This window comes from Halichoeres trimaculatus, unplaced genomic scaffold, assembly GCF_033239565.1.
Source record: "Halichoeres trimaculatus isolate MK-OKI-2021-1 unplaced genomic scaffold, fHalTri1.1 fHalTri1_scaffold_11, whole genome shotgun sequence".
Lineage (NCBI taxonomy): Eukaryota > Metazoa > Chordata > Actinopteri > Labriformes > Labridae > Halichoeres > Halichoeres trimaculatus.
In genome coordinates, this window is record NW_027437189.1 from 8654838 (window position 1) to 8673169 (window position 18332).

General features: G+C 40.2%; 1 protein-coding gene across 1 annotated transcript; it reads right to left on the reverse strand.

The window, feature by feature from the left end:
* Positions 1-401: 401 nt before the first annotated feature.
* dnmt3ba (DNA (cytosine-5-)-methyltransferase 3 beta, duplicate a) lies at positions 402-17741 on the reverse strand. The gene is made up of 26 exons (XM_074681262.1): positions 17679-17741; positions 16215-16347; positions 15194-15339; positions 14793-14973; positions 12972-14683; positions 12792-12891; positions 12635-12694; positions 12460-12515; positions 12011-12148; positions 11527-11589; positions 11275-11424; positions 11078-11185; positions 9117-9246; positions 8888-9013; positions 8756-8800; positions 8588-8667; positions 8329-8441; positions 7973-8156; positions 6232-6316; positions 5922-6067; positions 5682-5772; positions 4278-4426; positions 4097-4182; positions 2865-2934; positions 2650-2768; positions 402-2516 (listed from the first exon to the last, which is right to left on the reverse strand). Exons 2-26 carry the CDS (start codon positions 16336-16338, stop codon positions 2375-2377), a joined length of 4404 nt encoding a protein of 1467 aa, XP_074537363.1. The 5' UTR covers positions 16339-16347; positions 17679-17741; the 3' UTR covers positions 402-2374.
* Positions 17742-18332: the final 591 nt, after the last annotated feature.

The window sequence follows — 18332 nt, forward strand, 5'->3', positions numbered from 1 at the left end:
CTTTTAACTTACATGAAATATTCACAAATCTCATTTTGAGTTACCTGTAATTTGTTTTGTTAATTTTTGTTTCATGTTTCTTTATAAATTTATTTTTTTAACAGTTTCTATCACCCTATGGCCAAATCATTAAATTAATGTACATATACTGTTGCTTTCTTGACAAGTTCAACTTTTTGAATATTTCAGTAAATTCCAAATAACTTCTTATCCAGGTTGTGACTCACAATGAGCAAATTTACTACAAAGATTCACAAAGTTTTTGTACTTAAATTTCTGAGAAGTTTAATTTTATTACTCTTAAAAAATACCCCAATAAGAAATCACATGGGACACCTGCCTTAGTCAAACTGTTTTATTCACTTTGTCCTAATATAACATGCCATTTGTTGTTCCCTCAAAAGAAATGAGCTACACATCGCACTTAACATCCCCAACATCACTTTGTAATTTCATGAAAACAACGCACAAACAATCTTAACAGTCCCACAGCAGAACAAGAACCTACGAAACAAGTTTCAAACTTTTTGCTGGTGTGTAAAAATCAACCAAACAAAATCAAAGCAGAACAATAAATGCTAAGTTAGCACCTTTAGTGAAGCACCACATAGAATCTCAAACAATAAATGAGGCAAAAGAGTGATTGAGCTCCATGATGCGAACCTTCAGTCAAGTTAACATGATCCATTTATACAGTCAAAAAACAAACTACAATCATAATCTGTACACATCCAAACAGTTCTTTCAATTTTTAGAGATTTTTTTTTTAAAAAACCAAAGATTTAAAGAAAATGGAAATGTCACTCATTAAATTGAGGTCACAAATTACTGCTGACATACTCCTGACTAACCAAGTTTCACCATCCCAATTTGAGTTTTTATTCTTGGCTTCTTGGGTAATTTGGACAAAGAAACTTTAAAAGAACAGATTAAAACAATTTGGATAGTTAAACCAAATTTTCTTCTTCTTCTTCAAATGAATATTTAAAAAGCATTTACAGCCCTTACATCTTTTAAAAAATACTCTGAGATTTTGTGTTGTGGAATATGCTCAGCTGTCATTTTTGATATTTGTTATCAAACAGCTAAGGATCAATTTAGGGCTGGGACTAGATACACAGATTTAGCTGCAATTATTTTTTATTATTAATTGATTAATAAAATGCCAAAAAAGATAAATGTGTCAAAGTGCCATCTTCAAAAGGCCTCTTTTGTCTCAGGGAAGTCTAAAATCACAAACTGTACATTTACAAACAAATGACAAAGAAAAACAGCGAGTTGAGTCATTGAGGACACTGAGATAACTGCTAACAACTCTGTCATCATCCGTAGATCCCTTATTGTATGTGTAGACTGAATTAAAAACCCAGAAGTAACATGTCAAAGTCAAAGCACAGTCAAACATCTAAGTTGAAGTATTAAAAAAAGACATAAAACAGTTTGCACTCACAGAGGAGCCACACATTATTTTTGGTTTTGTACAAACAGCTTTCCTTAAAAACAGATAAAATGTGCAAACCCAGGGAGGTTACTCTGGACCAAAGTCACAGGTGCACCACAATCAGAAGAATGTTATTTGGTCTGAAATGTATTAAAATCACAGATTTAATAAAAATTAGCTCATAAGACTACAGAATTAATTACAGCTAACAATGGACATAATTAGATCAGACCTAAAATCGGTAAGCTTACACAATAAAACAATATAAAAGATCATGTAGAAAGTGTTTGTCAGATTCATTAATAAATACAGGATATAAAAAGTGTAACTGCAGATTTTTAACCGATAAAAAAGTGTTGAGGTAGAGACTGTGAGCCCGGAGCAGGAAGCAAGTGAGACGACTCTCTTTGGGTTGACTGGCTTCACAGAGAGATCCTGAAGAAACAGTATCATAAGACTGGATTCTGTTTTTGTTCAGATAGGGAGAGGAACTCTACAGGCTGTTTGAGTTAGTTTGAAGGCATTTTCAAGGTTGTGTCAGGACTATAAATGATGACATCACTCAGGTTGCTGCTCCTCTGTTCCCACCAGCTTCATGATACTGAAAACCTGAGTTAAACCCAAAGAACGCTGGCTGAACGTGTACACTTGCTTCCTGTTCCAGGCTCTGAACAACATGATTGTTTATAAAACAGCACCATCATTTATCAAAAGAAACCCAAAAACTAAAGCAAAGTGTCGGTGCCTGCTGGCCATTGTTGATGACGTACAACTCACAGTGTAAAAAAAGACGCAACTGCCAAAGTTAAAATAGCACGAGCTGAGTGAAGCATTTCAGAGGAGAAAAGAGGGTTTTAAAAACACTGCACTGCAGCAGGATAAGGCCGTAGGTTTATGCTGTTGCTACGGAGGTGGAGGTCATGTTCACAGTGGTTATTCACATTCATAATAATCCTTCAGAGGGGCGAAGAGGTGACGGATCACAGGGACACTCCAGGAGCGGCCCAGGACTTTCTGCCTCTGGCTTCGGCCCATGTTGTTCACGTCTGTGTAATGTTTGGGGAAGCCAAAGATCCTGAGGATTTAAGAGACAGAGAAGTTAAAAAAAAAAAAACACTCATCGTCTGTTAAACAGCTGACTTTGAACTGGAATCAGATAAATGTCAGTGCATCCCTATTTTTCAAAGGAAAATAACAGAAATGCTTACTGCTCAATTTCAGTGCACCACAGGTAGTCTTCTTTGCCGTTCATGCTGACAGGTAGAGGCCCTGTCTTTCCCTGCCTGATTGAGTTTGTTTTTGTCGTGATAGTGCGGACTTTGTCGAACTGAGGGAAGAGAAGAAGAATTTTAGTAACATTTATTTACATTGATATTTTGGTAACATTTTGCATTCTTATCACTCGCTGATACCCCTCCCCTACCTTTGCTGTGCGGCCAATTTCCAAACAATCCTGGAGGCTAACTTTGTCATCTAGGGAAGTGGAGAGAGGCCTAAAATGAAACAGAGGGCATGTTAACTGATCTTTCGCCTCCTGGTGTAAGGCAAGGCAAGTTTATTTATATAGCACATTTCAGCAAGGCAATTCAAAGTGCATTACAGACAGAATAAATTGAAATAAAACAATTAAAATTCAATTAAAAGGCAGGTCAAAATTATTGAGATACAATAAAACAAAATAAGATTAAAAGAAAAAAAGTTAAAACAGATTTTAAAACAGATTTTAAGATAAGAGTCGCAGCGCAGAGATACAATTTTTTTTTTTAAAGAAAAGTTATTAAAATGAATCGTTAAAATGCTCTAATAAAAGGCAACTGTAAAAATGTGAGTCTGCTACATGGATTTAAACGAGCTCAGTTTTTGAGCAGACCTGATATTTTCTGGCAGTTTGTTCCAGATATTTGGAGCATAGAAGCTGAATGCTGCCTCCACAATGTTTGCTTCTGACTCTGGGGACTGAAAGCAGACCTGATCCAGATGGCCTAAGTCAGGGGTGGCCAACCTGCAGCTCCCGAGCCACATGCGGCTCTTTGATCTATTCATTATTGTTATGAGTATTGGTGTACCACTCAATCTAAATTATTGATATATTGATGTTGTGATCAGTATTGATCAACACTTGGGTGATGAGATTGATACTTAAGTTTCTGTTTCTTTTCTCTCCGTCGCACATGTGCTCATAGCTATCTAGATAGATGGATGAAACTTAGTCTCTTCTGCAGTAAAAACAAAAATTTGTCTTTGACATGGCTCTTGGTACAAATAGAAACACGCTTAAAAATGCAATAAATGCCACTTCAAAATTTGGAAATGTTTTGATTATCATCATATGTCCTTTCGTTTATGTGTGAGAGGAAGTGCATTTGTGTGATGTGGCTCTTTGTAGTGCCACAGTAATTTTGTGGCTCTTGGTCTCTGACTGGTTGGCCACCCCTGACCTAAGTGGTCTTGATGGTTCATATGGGATCAAAAGATCATTGAAATATTTTGGGCCTAATCCATTCAGAGCTTTGTAAACCAACAGGAGTGTTTAAAGTCTATCCTCTGACAAACAGGAAGCCAGTGTAAAGACTTCAGAACTGGACTGATGTGATCCCAAAAAACCCCCCAGAAAACTGAGGAAATAAAATAGTGTGTGTGTGTGTAAATGTATACCTCTTCATGCCGGGGAGGTTTCCCCAGAAGTAGCGTGCTCTATGAGCAGGACTGACTTTGACTGCATCAACAAGGATAGGATTACACTGAAAAGAAGAGAGAATGTAAAATATGAGCATAAAAACGGTTCACTCTGACCACCTTTAAGATGAAACTGTAATTAATTATCAAATATAATCACCTCGAGGAACCTGCAGATATCAGACTTGTCGTTTCCGCTCATAAAAACCACGTTCTCAAACAGCCAGAAGAACGGCCGGTCGTCGTCCTCTTTGGGCTTTAGGTAGGACAGGATGCGGTAGAACTCAAAGAATAGCCTTCCAGTGCCCTCTGCAGGTCAAACAGAGGAGGACAAACAGCTGGGGTTTAATAAACAGGACTTGAAGGTACTGATGCTTGTAGTAAAGATACATTGTTTTCTGAAGTAAAAGAGTGATTCCATAATTATGGGAACATTTCAGGTATCCAAAAAAGAGAAAAAAAATATGTACTTTTTTGTTTTGAATTTTTGATGATTGCAAATGATGCACCTGAAATGTACTTAATTCATAAGTTGGCAAGCTTAAGCTCTAGAACAGGGGTGGCCAACCAGTCAGAGACCAAGAGCCACAAAAACTACAGTGGTACTACAGAGAGCCACGCCACACACAGGGTCTTACAAACACACTTCCTATCACACATAAATGAAATGACATACAATGAAAATCACAACATTTCCAACTTTCAAAGCAAGATTTACTGTGTTTGTGTGTTTAAATTTGGACTAGAGAAGAGAAACTGAAACTTAAGTATCAGCCTGTACACCCAAACATTGATCAAAACTGATCCCAACGTTGGCATCAGTATATCAATATTTTAGATTGATCGGCACACCACTACTCTTAACTATATATATTTTTATGAATGGATCGAAGAGCTGCACGCTGAAAGGCAAATAGACACATGCGGCTCCCGAGCCGTAGGTTGGCCACCCCTGCTCTTATACATTCTTAAATTTTTAAGTAACCAAAAGAAATTTGGAGCATAATTTTGTCAACTGTGTAATGGACAAAAGTTGTGACTATTTTTCAACATAAATCCATATTATTATGAATTTAGAGTTATTCAACATTTCTTTGTAAGACCACACTCCCTGGAAATGCCCCTCATCATTTATTTTACAGTTTAGCCAAAATTTAAAAGAATCATGGCACAAAAACCACATGGTCACACAGTTGACATTTTCTCATTTTTTTGCCTCTTTGTTATGTTTTAATGATTTTTTGAAACAAATAATACTGAAAATAATTAACACAAACATGTATTCTAGTATTAATTTCAAAGAGCAAACTTGACATTTGAGAAATTGGGCAGCACAAAAACTGCTTCCAAAACTTCCAAATACAGCATTTTTCAGCTAAATAAATGATGGAACCTGTTGACTTTCTGTATTAAATAAAAGTGAAATATCACCCCAATGACCTGCTCCAAAATTAGTCATTGCTTGAAATGAATACTTTGTAAAATTGATAAGTATATCCCATGGACATGAAATGTTCCCCTAATTACAGAATCACTCAAAAGCAGAGGTTTGGAAGCTGCCTACCAAATAATCCTTTCCGTAGAGGGTTGACCATGGACAGGTCGTTACACGGGCTGCCTCCAATCAGGAGATCAAACGGACCCCATTCGGCCAGCTGCAACATATTTCAGAGTGATTTGAGTATTTTAGTGTGATACATACGCACAGATGTAAGTAATATTAATTAAGATATATAAAAAGGTTTGTTTTCAGTGTGCTCTGTTAAACAACATACGTCATAAAATCAGTCTGGCCTGTACTCACATGTTTCCTCGTGATGGTGCGAACATCATTGACATACTCAATCTTCCCCTCGTGCTTGATCATCCCCACAGCGATCGAATCCTCACAAATCTCTGAAGCGATGTAGCGATCAATCTTCAGGCCGAGGTCTTTGAGCACCAGGTACCCTGTCGCGATCACACAGCAGAAAGCGTGGGTAAATTTAGGTTATTGATAAAGAAACGCAACAGAAACTCTATGGTATTGTCCTGATAAACTTTACATACTAAGCAACCAAGACTCTATGAATTCATCTGAGTTTAGTAGATTTTTTCATAACTAATGGACCAACCTGTAGCGATACCGTCGAAAAGTGACAGCACCCTAATTGGTCGGCGCAGATCAGCAGCGATGGAGGGATAGATTCTGTGAGGTTCCTGTGATTAGGAAGAGTAAACAAATATTGATTTAGAAATTATTAATTGCAAAAATAAATGCCTGTGGGAATTGGTTTCTTCTCTACTATAGTTTAAATTTTTGAGGGTCAACAGTTTCACACAGTCATGCAATGTTTTTTTTTACGAATTCGTTAAGTTAAGAAAATCCTGTCACTAGAAGTGATGTTTTCCTTCATTGATTGTGATGCACATATCTGTAGACTAATGCAAAAATGACTGGGCAGTATCATATAGAGGGATTTTCAGTCTACATCTTTATAAAGATGCACACACATCTCGACCACAGAAGCAGCATTCCGGTCCATTCCTTCAGAAGAGTTTACAAAATTCAACCTGTTACACACCAAAAAAAGAATAAAGCCATTTAGCAGCCAGCTCACTTCCTGTCTGAAGCTCCCAAGTCTACAGTTTGCTGTGAAAATTCAAGATGGATCAGGCTCTAACGTAACAAACTGTACTGAACCAAATAGGATCGCCAAAACAACCTATAGCCACATGATAACTGAATGTTGTTAGGTGTCTCTTAACACTAGGGCTGCAACTAACGATTATTTTTAAAGTCGACTAATCTATTGATTATTTTTCCGATTAGTCGATTAATCATGGTTATTCTGTGTTTCAACCTAATTTGGCCTTTAAAATGTGCAGACCTTTAAAATTCAACCTGTGTGTTGCATTTTCACTGCATCTACCCAGAGTTAGGTTCTCACCTCTGATTGGTCAGCCCTGTGTCATGTTTGTTTGTTTATTTGTTTTTATTTCATTCACAATAACATAAAAAAATGTAAGTACTAGACAAAAAAAAAATAATCTCAAAATGAATGAAGGAGGTAAAAGGGAAATGAAGCTGTTGTACGCAGTGTTGGACAGACCGCTTATTAGTAACTTTGGGCTTGTTTTCTAATGTTTATTTGCTTATTGGGGCTTTGCTCTCTGTATGATCCCGTCTGACTCTCTCCCAGCTCTCCATGACAATGTTTTAAGTTTCGTTTCTCTACATGCGCTACTTCACTCATGCGCACTCCGCCCCTCCTCCTCCCCGCTGAGTGTTACCGGTGCAGTGTGAGCTTGAGAGTGAGAGCTCCATCAGATAAATGTCCTCTCTTTGCAAAAGTTAGGGGAGTTTTGACACTAGTTTGTGACTCAGATCCTGAAAAACTGTCTGTAACAGAGAGTGAAGGAGACTCTCTAAATCCCGTTATCAGAAGCTAAACACCAGGGGCTGTCAGGCTGTCCAAGCCGGAGATGCAGAGCCTCCGTCAGCACACAGTGCTCTCTGGGAATGGAGATTTTTCCTCATCAATATTCCTCACGTATGAACTTTGAGATCTTTTCCCATAAGAGTATCCAATAACACAGCACCTCATGCTGTGAACTGAAGTTACAAATGAGTATTACTCCCTGGTATTTGATTTCACCATGTGACAACGACAATAAAAACAATAATACGACGCGTCGACTATTAAAATTTGCGTCGATGAATCTTTATCGTCGACGATTATGTCGACTAATCGTTGCAGCCCTACTTAACACTAGTTGAATGGACACATACAAATAAGCACTATTCATTAAAAAAATAAATAAATAGCAAGAAAACTAGAAGAGCAAAGAGTGAACAAACTGTGTTGTACGTACAAACTCCATGGCGCTGTCGTTGACAAAGAGATCCTGGACCTTCACACTCCAGTCTGGTCTGAGCTTGAGGTTCCTTTCACACTGCGACGGCTTACAGAAGTAGCAGCTCCAAGGATCGATTTCTTTCATCTTGTCAAAGGTTCCCGGGCTGACCAGGATGTCTAAGCAGTCTTTACAGAAACATCTAGAAGTGACAAGAGCACACAAGTGAATATCAGCTCAGTGTGTAAACTCAGAGACACTTTCAGGGTGCCTCAGATTTTTCAAATTTTAGCTTTTGAACGACATGACTAAAAATAAAATAAACTGTTTAAAGTGGAGAATAATCAACACTGATTACTCTGAGCGGTCTTTACCTGCAACACCTGGAGTTCCCACACAGAATGACCTCCTGACCGGCGCAGCACACGGTGCAATATGACTGGTAGCCATCGTCATCGTATCGATATAGCGTCTCTGTGAAGTTCATCTGTAAATGGTGACAAAGGTGGTTTTGCAGCATTTAGGATGTTAATGGCAGCTGTGTTTCAGATGGAGGTTAGACACTCACACTGAGGTGAGATGGAGTAAAGCAGACCACAGGAAGTAAAAAGAGTTAGAGCGTGACTGGATTACCTTGCATCTTAGACAAAGACCACCCTCAAACAACGGGTGAGCCACATTGATCTCCGAGGATCCACAAGACAAACAAACATCTGAAATCACAAAGTTATAACTTGGAATGAGGATTTTACGTGAATATCAAAGATTCTGACAAACAGCCACACCATCCTGACTTCTTACCCTCGATTGTTTTGCCTTTCTCTTTGACCTTTTTTGGTATCGATTCTGTGAAGGAACAAATCACACACATTACATCAAAACTCAGGAAGGAATCCGAGATGTTTTTTGTGGTTGTGGAGACCATAATCATACCTCTGTTGAAGGCGATAGCAGCTGCATTTGCCCTGTTTTTGAAGACATATTTCCTTTTTGCTGGAGGCTGATAGTCTGAGAGGGTGGAGTCAGATGAGTCTCTGTGTCCATCATAGAGAGCAGAATCTGAAAGACAAGAAAAGATGAATTTTAGAGACATTTCATGACAGGAAAGCTTGACACATGTACTTTCTAATACAGTATGACCCAGTCCACTGTAAATTCCTACCTGGAGGTGCGAATCCTGCTGGTCCTGTAGGCAGAAATCCTCCAAAAGCCCAGTCCAGCATCAGATTCAGCTCTTTTTCTTTATTCCCTTCTGCTGAGGCAAAAGACTTCTCACATCGCTGACCTGCCACCTGCGAAGGAGTGTTTAAGACGATTTATCACCAGCTTCTGCAAAGTCGGCCTGATGTATCTCTACATAAAACATGAATTAATTACGAAAGCTGAATGATAACTCAGGTAACTGAAAGGCAGGGAGCATCTGATGTTTTATTATCATCCTGATTGAAGTTTATACAGCTTGACAGTTTGATTCTTCTGGGAAATATTCAGGTCTTGAAGCTGCTGTGGCAGCCCATATGTTCACTTCAGGTAGATTCAAAATTGTCTTGTTGAAGTTTAACTTCATAAAGTGCTAATACTGCAGAAATAGAAATACTCAGTGACCTGCTGCAGAAAAACTTGCTCTCAGATGTTTATCATGAAGATTGTTTGTAGTTATTTGTGATTAACAGCAGCTTAATGTGCACGAAGATTTGCACACAGAGAAAACAAAAACAGAAAAGCTGATCAATGCTCCCAGTTAGGCCTGGGCGCTATATCGATTATATTGATTGATTCAAATTTTTCATGTGGACGAATTAAAAAATGAAATTTTTGAATTTTTCTCCCCCACGATTTCACGGTTATACCGCAGCAAGCGCTGACTCTGCGTGTGTGCAGCGTGATTCAACAATTCACTAACAAAACAACAGAAACTAGAATGTTATAAAAATGTTCTTGTGCGTCTTTGACACCGAGCACCTTAACGGACACGTGTTCCTCATGGTCGGTATCAACAGCTCAAAGAGTTCAACATGAACTAGACCTCTCATCAGTAAAAGTTTAAACCTCTTTCCTCCAATCCTCTGTTTTCAATCTGTCACTTTTCAGGAGTTTGATTGAGATCTGAAACATTTACGAAACCGGGATGCTTTTAGGTTCACCTGCAGATTATTAATGATGTGACCGACACGTAAAACTTCAAAAAGATACTGAGATAATTTTTATATTTTGATGTTTTAGAAATATACATTAGTTTTTCTCAGAACAACCCCACTCTACTTAAGACAATCCCCTCTTTTTGGCGATATGGACGTATCATCATTTGTGAAAATAGACTGTGGGTAGGGAGACGTGATGACGATGGGCGATGGACCAGAGCTTTGCGCTGCTCGGACAGACGTGAGTGAGAAAGTGTTTGACTTTTACCTGGGAGAAAGCTGAGTCCTGTCTTTCACTTAACTCCTTCTATTCCACCAACTTAATCCTTTATTCAGCATAAATCCACCCGCTAACAAACAGAGCAACAGAACGAACCAGCATCGAGGTGCGCTCTGACGAGCAGGGGTGGACCAGACTTTTTAGACTCGGGTGCCCCGACCAGGGCACTGAATTATGCAGGGAGGCATGAATTTTGTGTGCCCACTAGAATGAATATCATTTAATTTTGCTTATTTGTTTGTATTAAAATTACGGGATGAACAGGCTATAGTTTTAACAAAAATACAAATAGACTAAACACAGCATTTTTTAATTCATTTAAAAGTAGAATATAATTGAACAGTGCTGTAGTGCACTGTAACAGTACTGTACACACTTTTCTTAGCTGTATTTTTAGATTCAAAATGTATAAAATGGTGCAGCTTTCAATGTGAATGTAAATAAGTCTGCCTCCTTTAAAACTACAAAGTGAAGATATTGAAACAGAAGAAGAGCTGAAACTTCAATTCCAAGAGTCAAATAGAGGTTACTTTTATTAAGTTTTGGATAAAATTAAATCAAAACTGGTTTTCGGTTATCTCTGTCATTCATACTTATTGTTTTCTTTAAAAGGTTGGAAGAACTTGTCAAAAAATGAAAAAATTGGGGATTTTATTTTTGAGGCCAAATTGCCCAGCCCTTCTCTTGTTTTTTGAGTCTTACCTCAATAATCTGGAAGACAGCCTCCTTATAGGTGGGCAGGCTGTTAAACGAGTTCTGACAGAAACACTTGGTGAAGAACCTTAGCTGCAGAAGACCCTCCGTGAAGATCTGCAACAAAAACATCAAAGATGTTACAGTCATCTCAGCCAATGTGACATGCGTCATATTGATTGAGTATATTTTTTTGCTCTGCTGACCTCAGAGAACATCCCGTCTCCAAACCACTCCACAAGCCGCATACCAGGAGGGGACGACTTGGTTTTCCAACGCATCACCATCCCAGGCCACCAGGAGAAGCCCTTAACTTTCCCCCATACCAGCTCTCCAATTGGAAACCCTTTTCCATCCTGGAGACCAAAGAGCAAAATAAACATTAGCACATTAGAAACAAAACGAAAATTACATACAGGTATGCCTTTGACAAGAGCTTCCTGATAGTGTTGTTTTACCTGGTAGGCCTGTATCCGACGTCTTCTTGGTGTTGATTTACAGGATGGTGATTCGTCTTCAGCCTGGAAAGTTGACAGTATTTATAGATAAAAAGTTTGAGGTAGATAGTACAGTAAGAAAATGAGTGTGCATTTGTTATAAAATGCTAGCAGCAGTTCTGGTTAGTTTTCTGAGTTGTTAATTTTTTAATCCTGTTTTTTCATATTCTTTTAAAAAGATATTAAGTTTTCTATCTCTTTTTTTTAGTATTCATTTCAACATAACTTGCGATTTCAATCAGATCAGAGTTTTCCAAGATTCAAAACATGCAGACGTGATGAACCCTCCCTTCGTTCTAACCGTCCAATCATGCACTCGTGTTGATTTTAGTTCAGGATGTTGCAGCATCAAGTTTTTTGGACTTCCTAGTGATGTTTCAGCCGCGGTCAAAGAGGCCTGTCATTGCCCAGAGGTATTCTGGTAGTATACTTGAAGTATACCTACCCCCTCATCTTTGGACTCCGGACCTTTATCAAGATTTTCAGGTTTGGACCAGCCGCTAGCACCAGCCTGAAACACTGTACGGGCCTGTGGCTTCTGGCGCAAGCTGCTCTCCCAGCCATAATTCCCCCTAACGGCCTCCTGAGAGACAACACACTCCCATTACACCAAAAATCAAATGTCATGCACATGCAAATGTTCTTCTCACACACACACATACCTTCTCGGTGAAAAAAAGATTAGAGCAAAAGAGTGTTAGTAGACTGAGGGGATCAGAGCGAGAACTACGACACTAATCTGAAGCCATTTCTAATGAAGGAAGACAGTTTTGCCACGTCCTAGTTTCATGAATGTTGCTTTAAACGCAACACAAACCTTTCTCTTTACTCAAGTTCTCTGTAGCTGTAGAAGATAGGAAAGCAGAAAACAAATGTAGGAAAAAAATGTGTTACCTCTTTCCAAATGATGCCGTTTTCTCCTTGAATATGACCATTCTCATCCTTCAGATCTTTGGAGGGCGACAAAAATATGATGTGTTAGGATGCGTGATCTGTGACCTTCTGCTTTTATATATATTTTTATATACAGCCAGTGAGCTACAGTTGGATAAAACTGATATATGTTTACCGTTTATATTTGTAAGGCGGATCTCACATGGCTTCACCAACCCAGAGTGTCCATTCAGATCTGGAAAATAAGTGATGCATTGCAATGCTTAAAACCCTGAACATACGGTAAAATAAATCATACTTATCATCCCCGTAAAGGTGATGAAACCTCATACTTTCAGTGTAGACGTAGGACTCCTTTTCGGACAGGAAACTGTCAGACGTGATGTCATATTCACTTTCCGAGAACTCTGCAAGATCTTCACTTTCAAAGGCCTGAAAAGCAGAGCAGTGGTTAAAGATGAGGACATTATCACACACAGAAAACATCTTGATTGGTGATATAATTTGCATACCTGGGTATAAACCTGTTGCGCCTCAAGTGGAGGACACGGGAAGGACAACAGGGTCAGGACCAGCTTTCTGAACACAGAGGATGGCTTGGTGTCTTTCAGCACACTGGCCCAGTGTGTCTCCAGTGAAGCCTCTTCTTGGTTTTCCTTCTCTCCCTCCTCTGCCAGCTGATACACCAGGAATTCACTTGTTAGTTGGCTGACCTCCTCAGGAGAGTTGCAGATTCCCAGCTTGGTCCCGAGTTCTTCTACAGCTTTCCCCGTCACTTTGTCCCTGCTCTGTGGATTCAGCAGCTGTGCGATGCTCCTCAGCACTCCTTCACTCAGAGGCAGCTCCTCTGCGATGCAACCTGTGACTGCTATGTAGAAAGACAACACGTCCTCTGTGAGCTGCGGTAGTGCATCTGCAGCCTCAGACTCTTTCAGGAAGTCTTCAACACCTCCAAGACTGAGCTCCGGGCTCGACAGATGAAACTTCTTGTTCTTCAGTATCTGGGGATCGTGTTCTTTGAGGAAGCGGGCGGCAGCTTGAGGATGAAGAAAGTACGACGTGTAGATATCCAGCAGTCGACTGGCTTCCTCTAAAATCAGCAGCATATCCACTCTTCTAGCTTCCTCATTTATCTGAAGATGCTTCTGATAACTGTGCAGAGGTTTCAGGGCTTGATTTAGAAACATGAAAGTTGCCCTGAGTTTGGGATCTTGCAGCTGGGAGCAGACAGACCTGGCTTTGAGGTCATCTTTGTCACATGACTCAAAGTATGACACAAGATCTGTCCATGTTTCTAATATTTTTGTGACAAAAAGACAAAACTTAAGGCAGCTGGCGTTGACCTGAAATGACAGAGCGTCCGTGTTGACGTCTGAGCCAAAAAGAGCTGTGAGGTTATCGTTCTTCTCAGAGCAGTTAATGTGATGAGCGTGCATGTCGCCCATCAACTCCTGGACCTGATTGGAGAGCTCCTTGGCAAAAGCACGGTGAGCAGCATCAGCGATAGTGTATAGCCCTCCCAAGGCTACAAAGTTGGGGTTGAGTTCCCTGAGCTGTAAGCAGATCTTCTCTGAAGCTGCTCCGTTACCGTCGCAGTACACAGCCACAAGATTCTCCGTGGGTAACTTGAATTTTTTCAAGGTTTCAACCACGGCTGCTGCTGCCTGATCTTCATCACCATCCACTGACGGAAGAGCATCCAGAAATCGGGTACAGTGCATTGAGGCGTCGACATCAAAAAACCCAAGAAGGACCACAGAGACAGTGTCGTCCTTTTCCAGTGTTACCCCTCCATAAACGTAAACACAGTAAGGAGTGTGCTGGCAAACAGACATGATATCTTCAGCGTAATGTGGCCCCAGTTTAGAGCGTGCAAAATATCTTGACAGTTGTTCACCTTCAGCAGAGTCAGTGTAAAACTTTTTCTGTATAAATCGAAGGGCTGCTTCGCTGCAAGGCAGTGGCTCGGGGGACTGGCTCAGCTGTAGAGCTCTTCTGCAAATCAAAGCTTTTTTTGTGTGTTTTTGTGTGTCCGCATGTCGCCTGAGTTCAATGAGGCCTCTCCTGTTCGTGGCCAGGTCATTCCTACAAATGAGGCAGAATGTAAATTCCTTTCCAAGCCCACTCTGGTCAGCCCAGCTGTAAATTTCTTTCCACTCTTTACTGTAAGGAAACTTTTTTGCAGTGTAGTTCTCCTCTTCGTCTGACTCCACTTTCGGTTTAACTGTCAAAGTAAGAGGAGGGGAAATATTACTGCACGATGACTGTGACTGATGTGCAAATAAGCACACTGCTTAAGCTTACCACTGAAATGAAACACAATGATGTCTTACATGTACGTGCTTTGGGCAACATGATGGTGTCCTCCAGGATCGGGCGGATATCACAGCTGTTCCGAGCTTTCACAGGATCATAACCACTTTTTTCGTTTGCAGCGAAGAAAGCTTTGAACCACTTTAGCGTATCAAAGCTGCATCTGAAATCCCCTTTGATGAGCTCTTCAACTGGAATGGTCTAAATCAAAACATGAAATAGTTTCAGTCTTTTTATCATTCAATAATGACGCAATCGTTACATAAAAATTCAAACAAACTTTAATAAACATTGAAGACGTTTTAGATCAGTAGTTAGAGGAAAATGTTTGGATTTCTGTGTTTAATGTTAAGAGTAAAGATACAGCAATGTGCTTATGATACCCTATTGAAAGGCAAATGTGAAAACAAGGTGTGCCAACCTTTACAATCCGGTGTTTGGCAAAGGCCTCTTGGGTAAGACGAAAGTTGTGCCGACAGTCATCGTCACCTTTTACATCAAACTTCACCTGGGTCATGTCAATGGATCCAGGAATAACCCAGTCCACGATCTGGCAGTGAGCAGCACCTGTAGGATTGACAAGTATATAAGAATAAATCACAATGTTTTTTTTTTTTTTTTGCGGAGAAAGAGCAATTCTTTGTTAATTGGGTTGGGCTGTGAGACACAACGGCATATATCCTCTGAGTCTGATGGCATCCTCTGATCATCTCTTGCTAAAGAATGGCATATACTAAAGAGATGTCCTTGCTTATGAATATCTAAAAAAAAATCCCCACTTAACAGTAAAGGCAGCTGTTATATTTTGAGTACAAAAAGGAGAAAATGGGCGGCAGCTTGAGGATAAAGAAAGAAGAGGTCTAGATATCTAGCAGGTGACTGGCTTCCTCCAGAATGAGCAGCTTATCAGGTCTATCTGCAGATGCTTCTGATAATTGCAAAAGTTTCATGGCCTGATTGAGAAACATGACAGTTGCCCTGAGTTTGGGATCTTGCAGCTGGGAGCAGATAGACTTGGCTTTGTAGTCATCTTTGTCACATGAGTCAAAGTACAACACAAGATCTGTCCATGTTTCTGATATTTTTGTGACAAAAAGACAAAACTTGGAGCAGGTGGTATTGCTTAGAAATGACAGAGTGCAGCCCTCCCAATGCTACAAAGTTGGGGTTGAGTTCCCTGAGCTGCATGGCAGTCATATATAACAGCTAACAGACACTGAGTCCCTTTAAACCAGTGTTGATATACTTCTGTGTTGAGCAGAATCACCTACTTTAGCACTTAACAGAACTTAATGTGAAGAGAACCGTACAACAGCGAAGGTCAGCAGCTTTACAAATAGCTGTGCGGCAGTTGAAAACCCATTAATTCACTATATTCATGTATGCAATTGATGTGATTACGCAAAGAGAAACTAGAGTTCTACTTATACTGATAAAGTCACCTGAGCCAATGTGCCGCACATCTCTAAAGTTTGTCTTCAACAGGTTGTTGACCCAGGTCAGGATATAAGAGCGACTGGATTTATCATGGATGACACCTGGCATCACAATCGCTGAACTGGTCATCCTGCAGCCCTGTAAGAAATGAAATGACAACAATGAAATAAAAAGCCTATACGCAGAATACACATTTAATTATATTTCTGACTTTTATGAAATATTATAACCATGTCCTGTTTGGTTATATTTCATTGCTCTCTTTATTGTTTTGAAATTATGTTTACATGTTAAACTAACACAGGACGGCTTCACTGAAAAGATTATTAGTACATTTAGAGATGTAAAACAGGAAATTACTTCATCTTTTGTCGCTGTTGTTTAATGTAAATAGTAATTTCAAATTGTATGACTGGGTCCTGTGTAATTAGCCCGTATCAGACGCTCTTTGTGCCAATTCTGCTGTCATTACTCCAATCCCTGCACACATCCTGTGATGAACAGCTTGGTTTATCTGTGGTTCATACTCCTTCACTTTTTTCATGACAATGTCCTCATGGTTTTCTCTAAGAACAACATGGCTGTCAGTATTGCCCGAGCCGGTGTTTACCCCTACCCCTTTGCAGAATGGCAGAGGTGGGGGTGGTGGATCAGACTGGGCCAGGGGGGTGGTTTCTAATCCTCTATTGTCTGACTGTGAAAGATAAAGGATGAAGGCTGTCAGTCGGTTTTTCCTTCAATCTGGGCATTTTCGGCTTCTGTGTACATTTTCGCTCTGGGCTGTGCAAAGGGGCTGAGGCCACTCGAGCCACGCCGCTTCTGCTTTCCCCTCCCCTTCCTCCTCAATGTAAAGAAAGTGATAACGAAATCTCGCGTTGTCCGTATTTTGCCGCGAACGTCCCAGTGTGCAACTTCCACTTTTCACCATGAAAGAAACTTGAGCTTTATAACGAGCTCCTGTCACTGAGCGTGCAATATACTTCTCAAGAAACAACGTGTCAGTGCCGGCCGGTGTTGATTCCTGTTGTCTGGGTCTGTCTAGTTTCATATTACATGAGGCTCCAGTCTGGTTTCGCCGGGAGTCGCGATTTGTATGTTTGAAAATGAAAGAATAATAAAGCAAACCAAAACGAGGAACATACGAAGCCGTGTAGTACGGTGTAATATCATCTTCTATGTTTTCACATCATACTGCAACAGTAAACGGTTAAGAGAAACTAATCAAAGTCAACTGTGATGATTATCAGGACGTCAGAACCTCCCCGGCTTTCCAGCCCGTCTACTATGATCGCCGTGGGCTTCCACGAGCTCGCCGGTCTTTGTGTTGCAAGCCAGCAGAAGGCTGAATTAACAACAGACCGGTAACAACATGGACCATGTGTTTCACTCGTAAGCCTGCTTTTACAGGAGAAAGTGTTGTTGGAATTGAAGCTTTAGGATTTCTCCAAAGAAAACAATGAGTAACTTACCGTGGTGGTTCCCCTATAGATTTAAGCGATCCTGCTGACTCTTGGCTTCGTCCTACAGCACAGACGCGAACCACCGACCCTCATGACGTCCGCGTTGTATGGAAAAGATCCATTGGAGGAACGATACTGAGGGGCTGTCCTATAGTATGGCTACTAGCGATTGACACGCCACGGTATTACGAAACCACTGTTAATTTCCTTGCGCCGAAGAGGAACAAGTATTACAGCACACTTGATTCGTGCATCAGTCGTAAAATGAAACCACACATTGCGCCAGTAACTGCATCAACAGGCCAAACATTGCAACATATTTTATCGGTTTGTTTACAGCGATGAACAACTTGTATTGCTACTGGGAAAGCTATCATAAAATAAACATTACGAGAGCTGTGCGATTGATTATTGACGAGTGAGATACCAGTTCCACATCGCTACCATCGAAACCTCTAGATATCAAGATTGACGGTTTGTCATAGATTTTCCCGGAAACTTCTCCCGAATACGAGCCGATAATACATTACAGTCATACCCTAAGTTACCGTGAGTTGCATACTGTATACTGTTGTATAATGGATCTGTGTGCTCGTTACTGGAAATATAAGACAAAAAATAAAATGCGGGAGTTCGTCTATAAACGCCGATGAAAAAAAACGT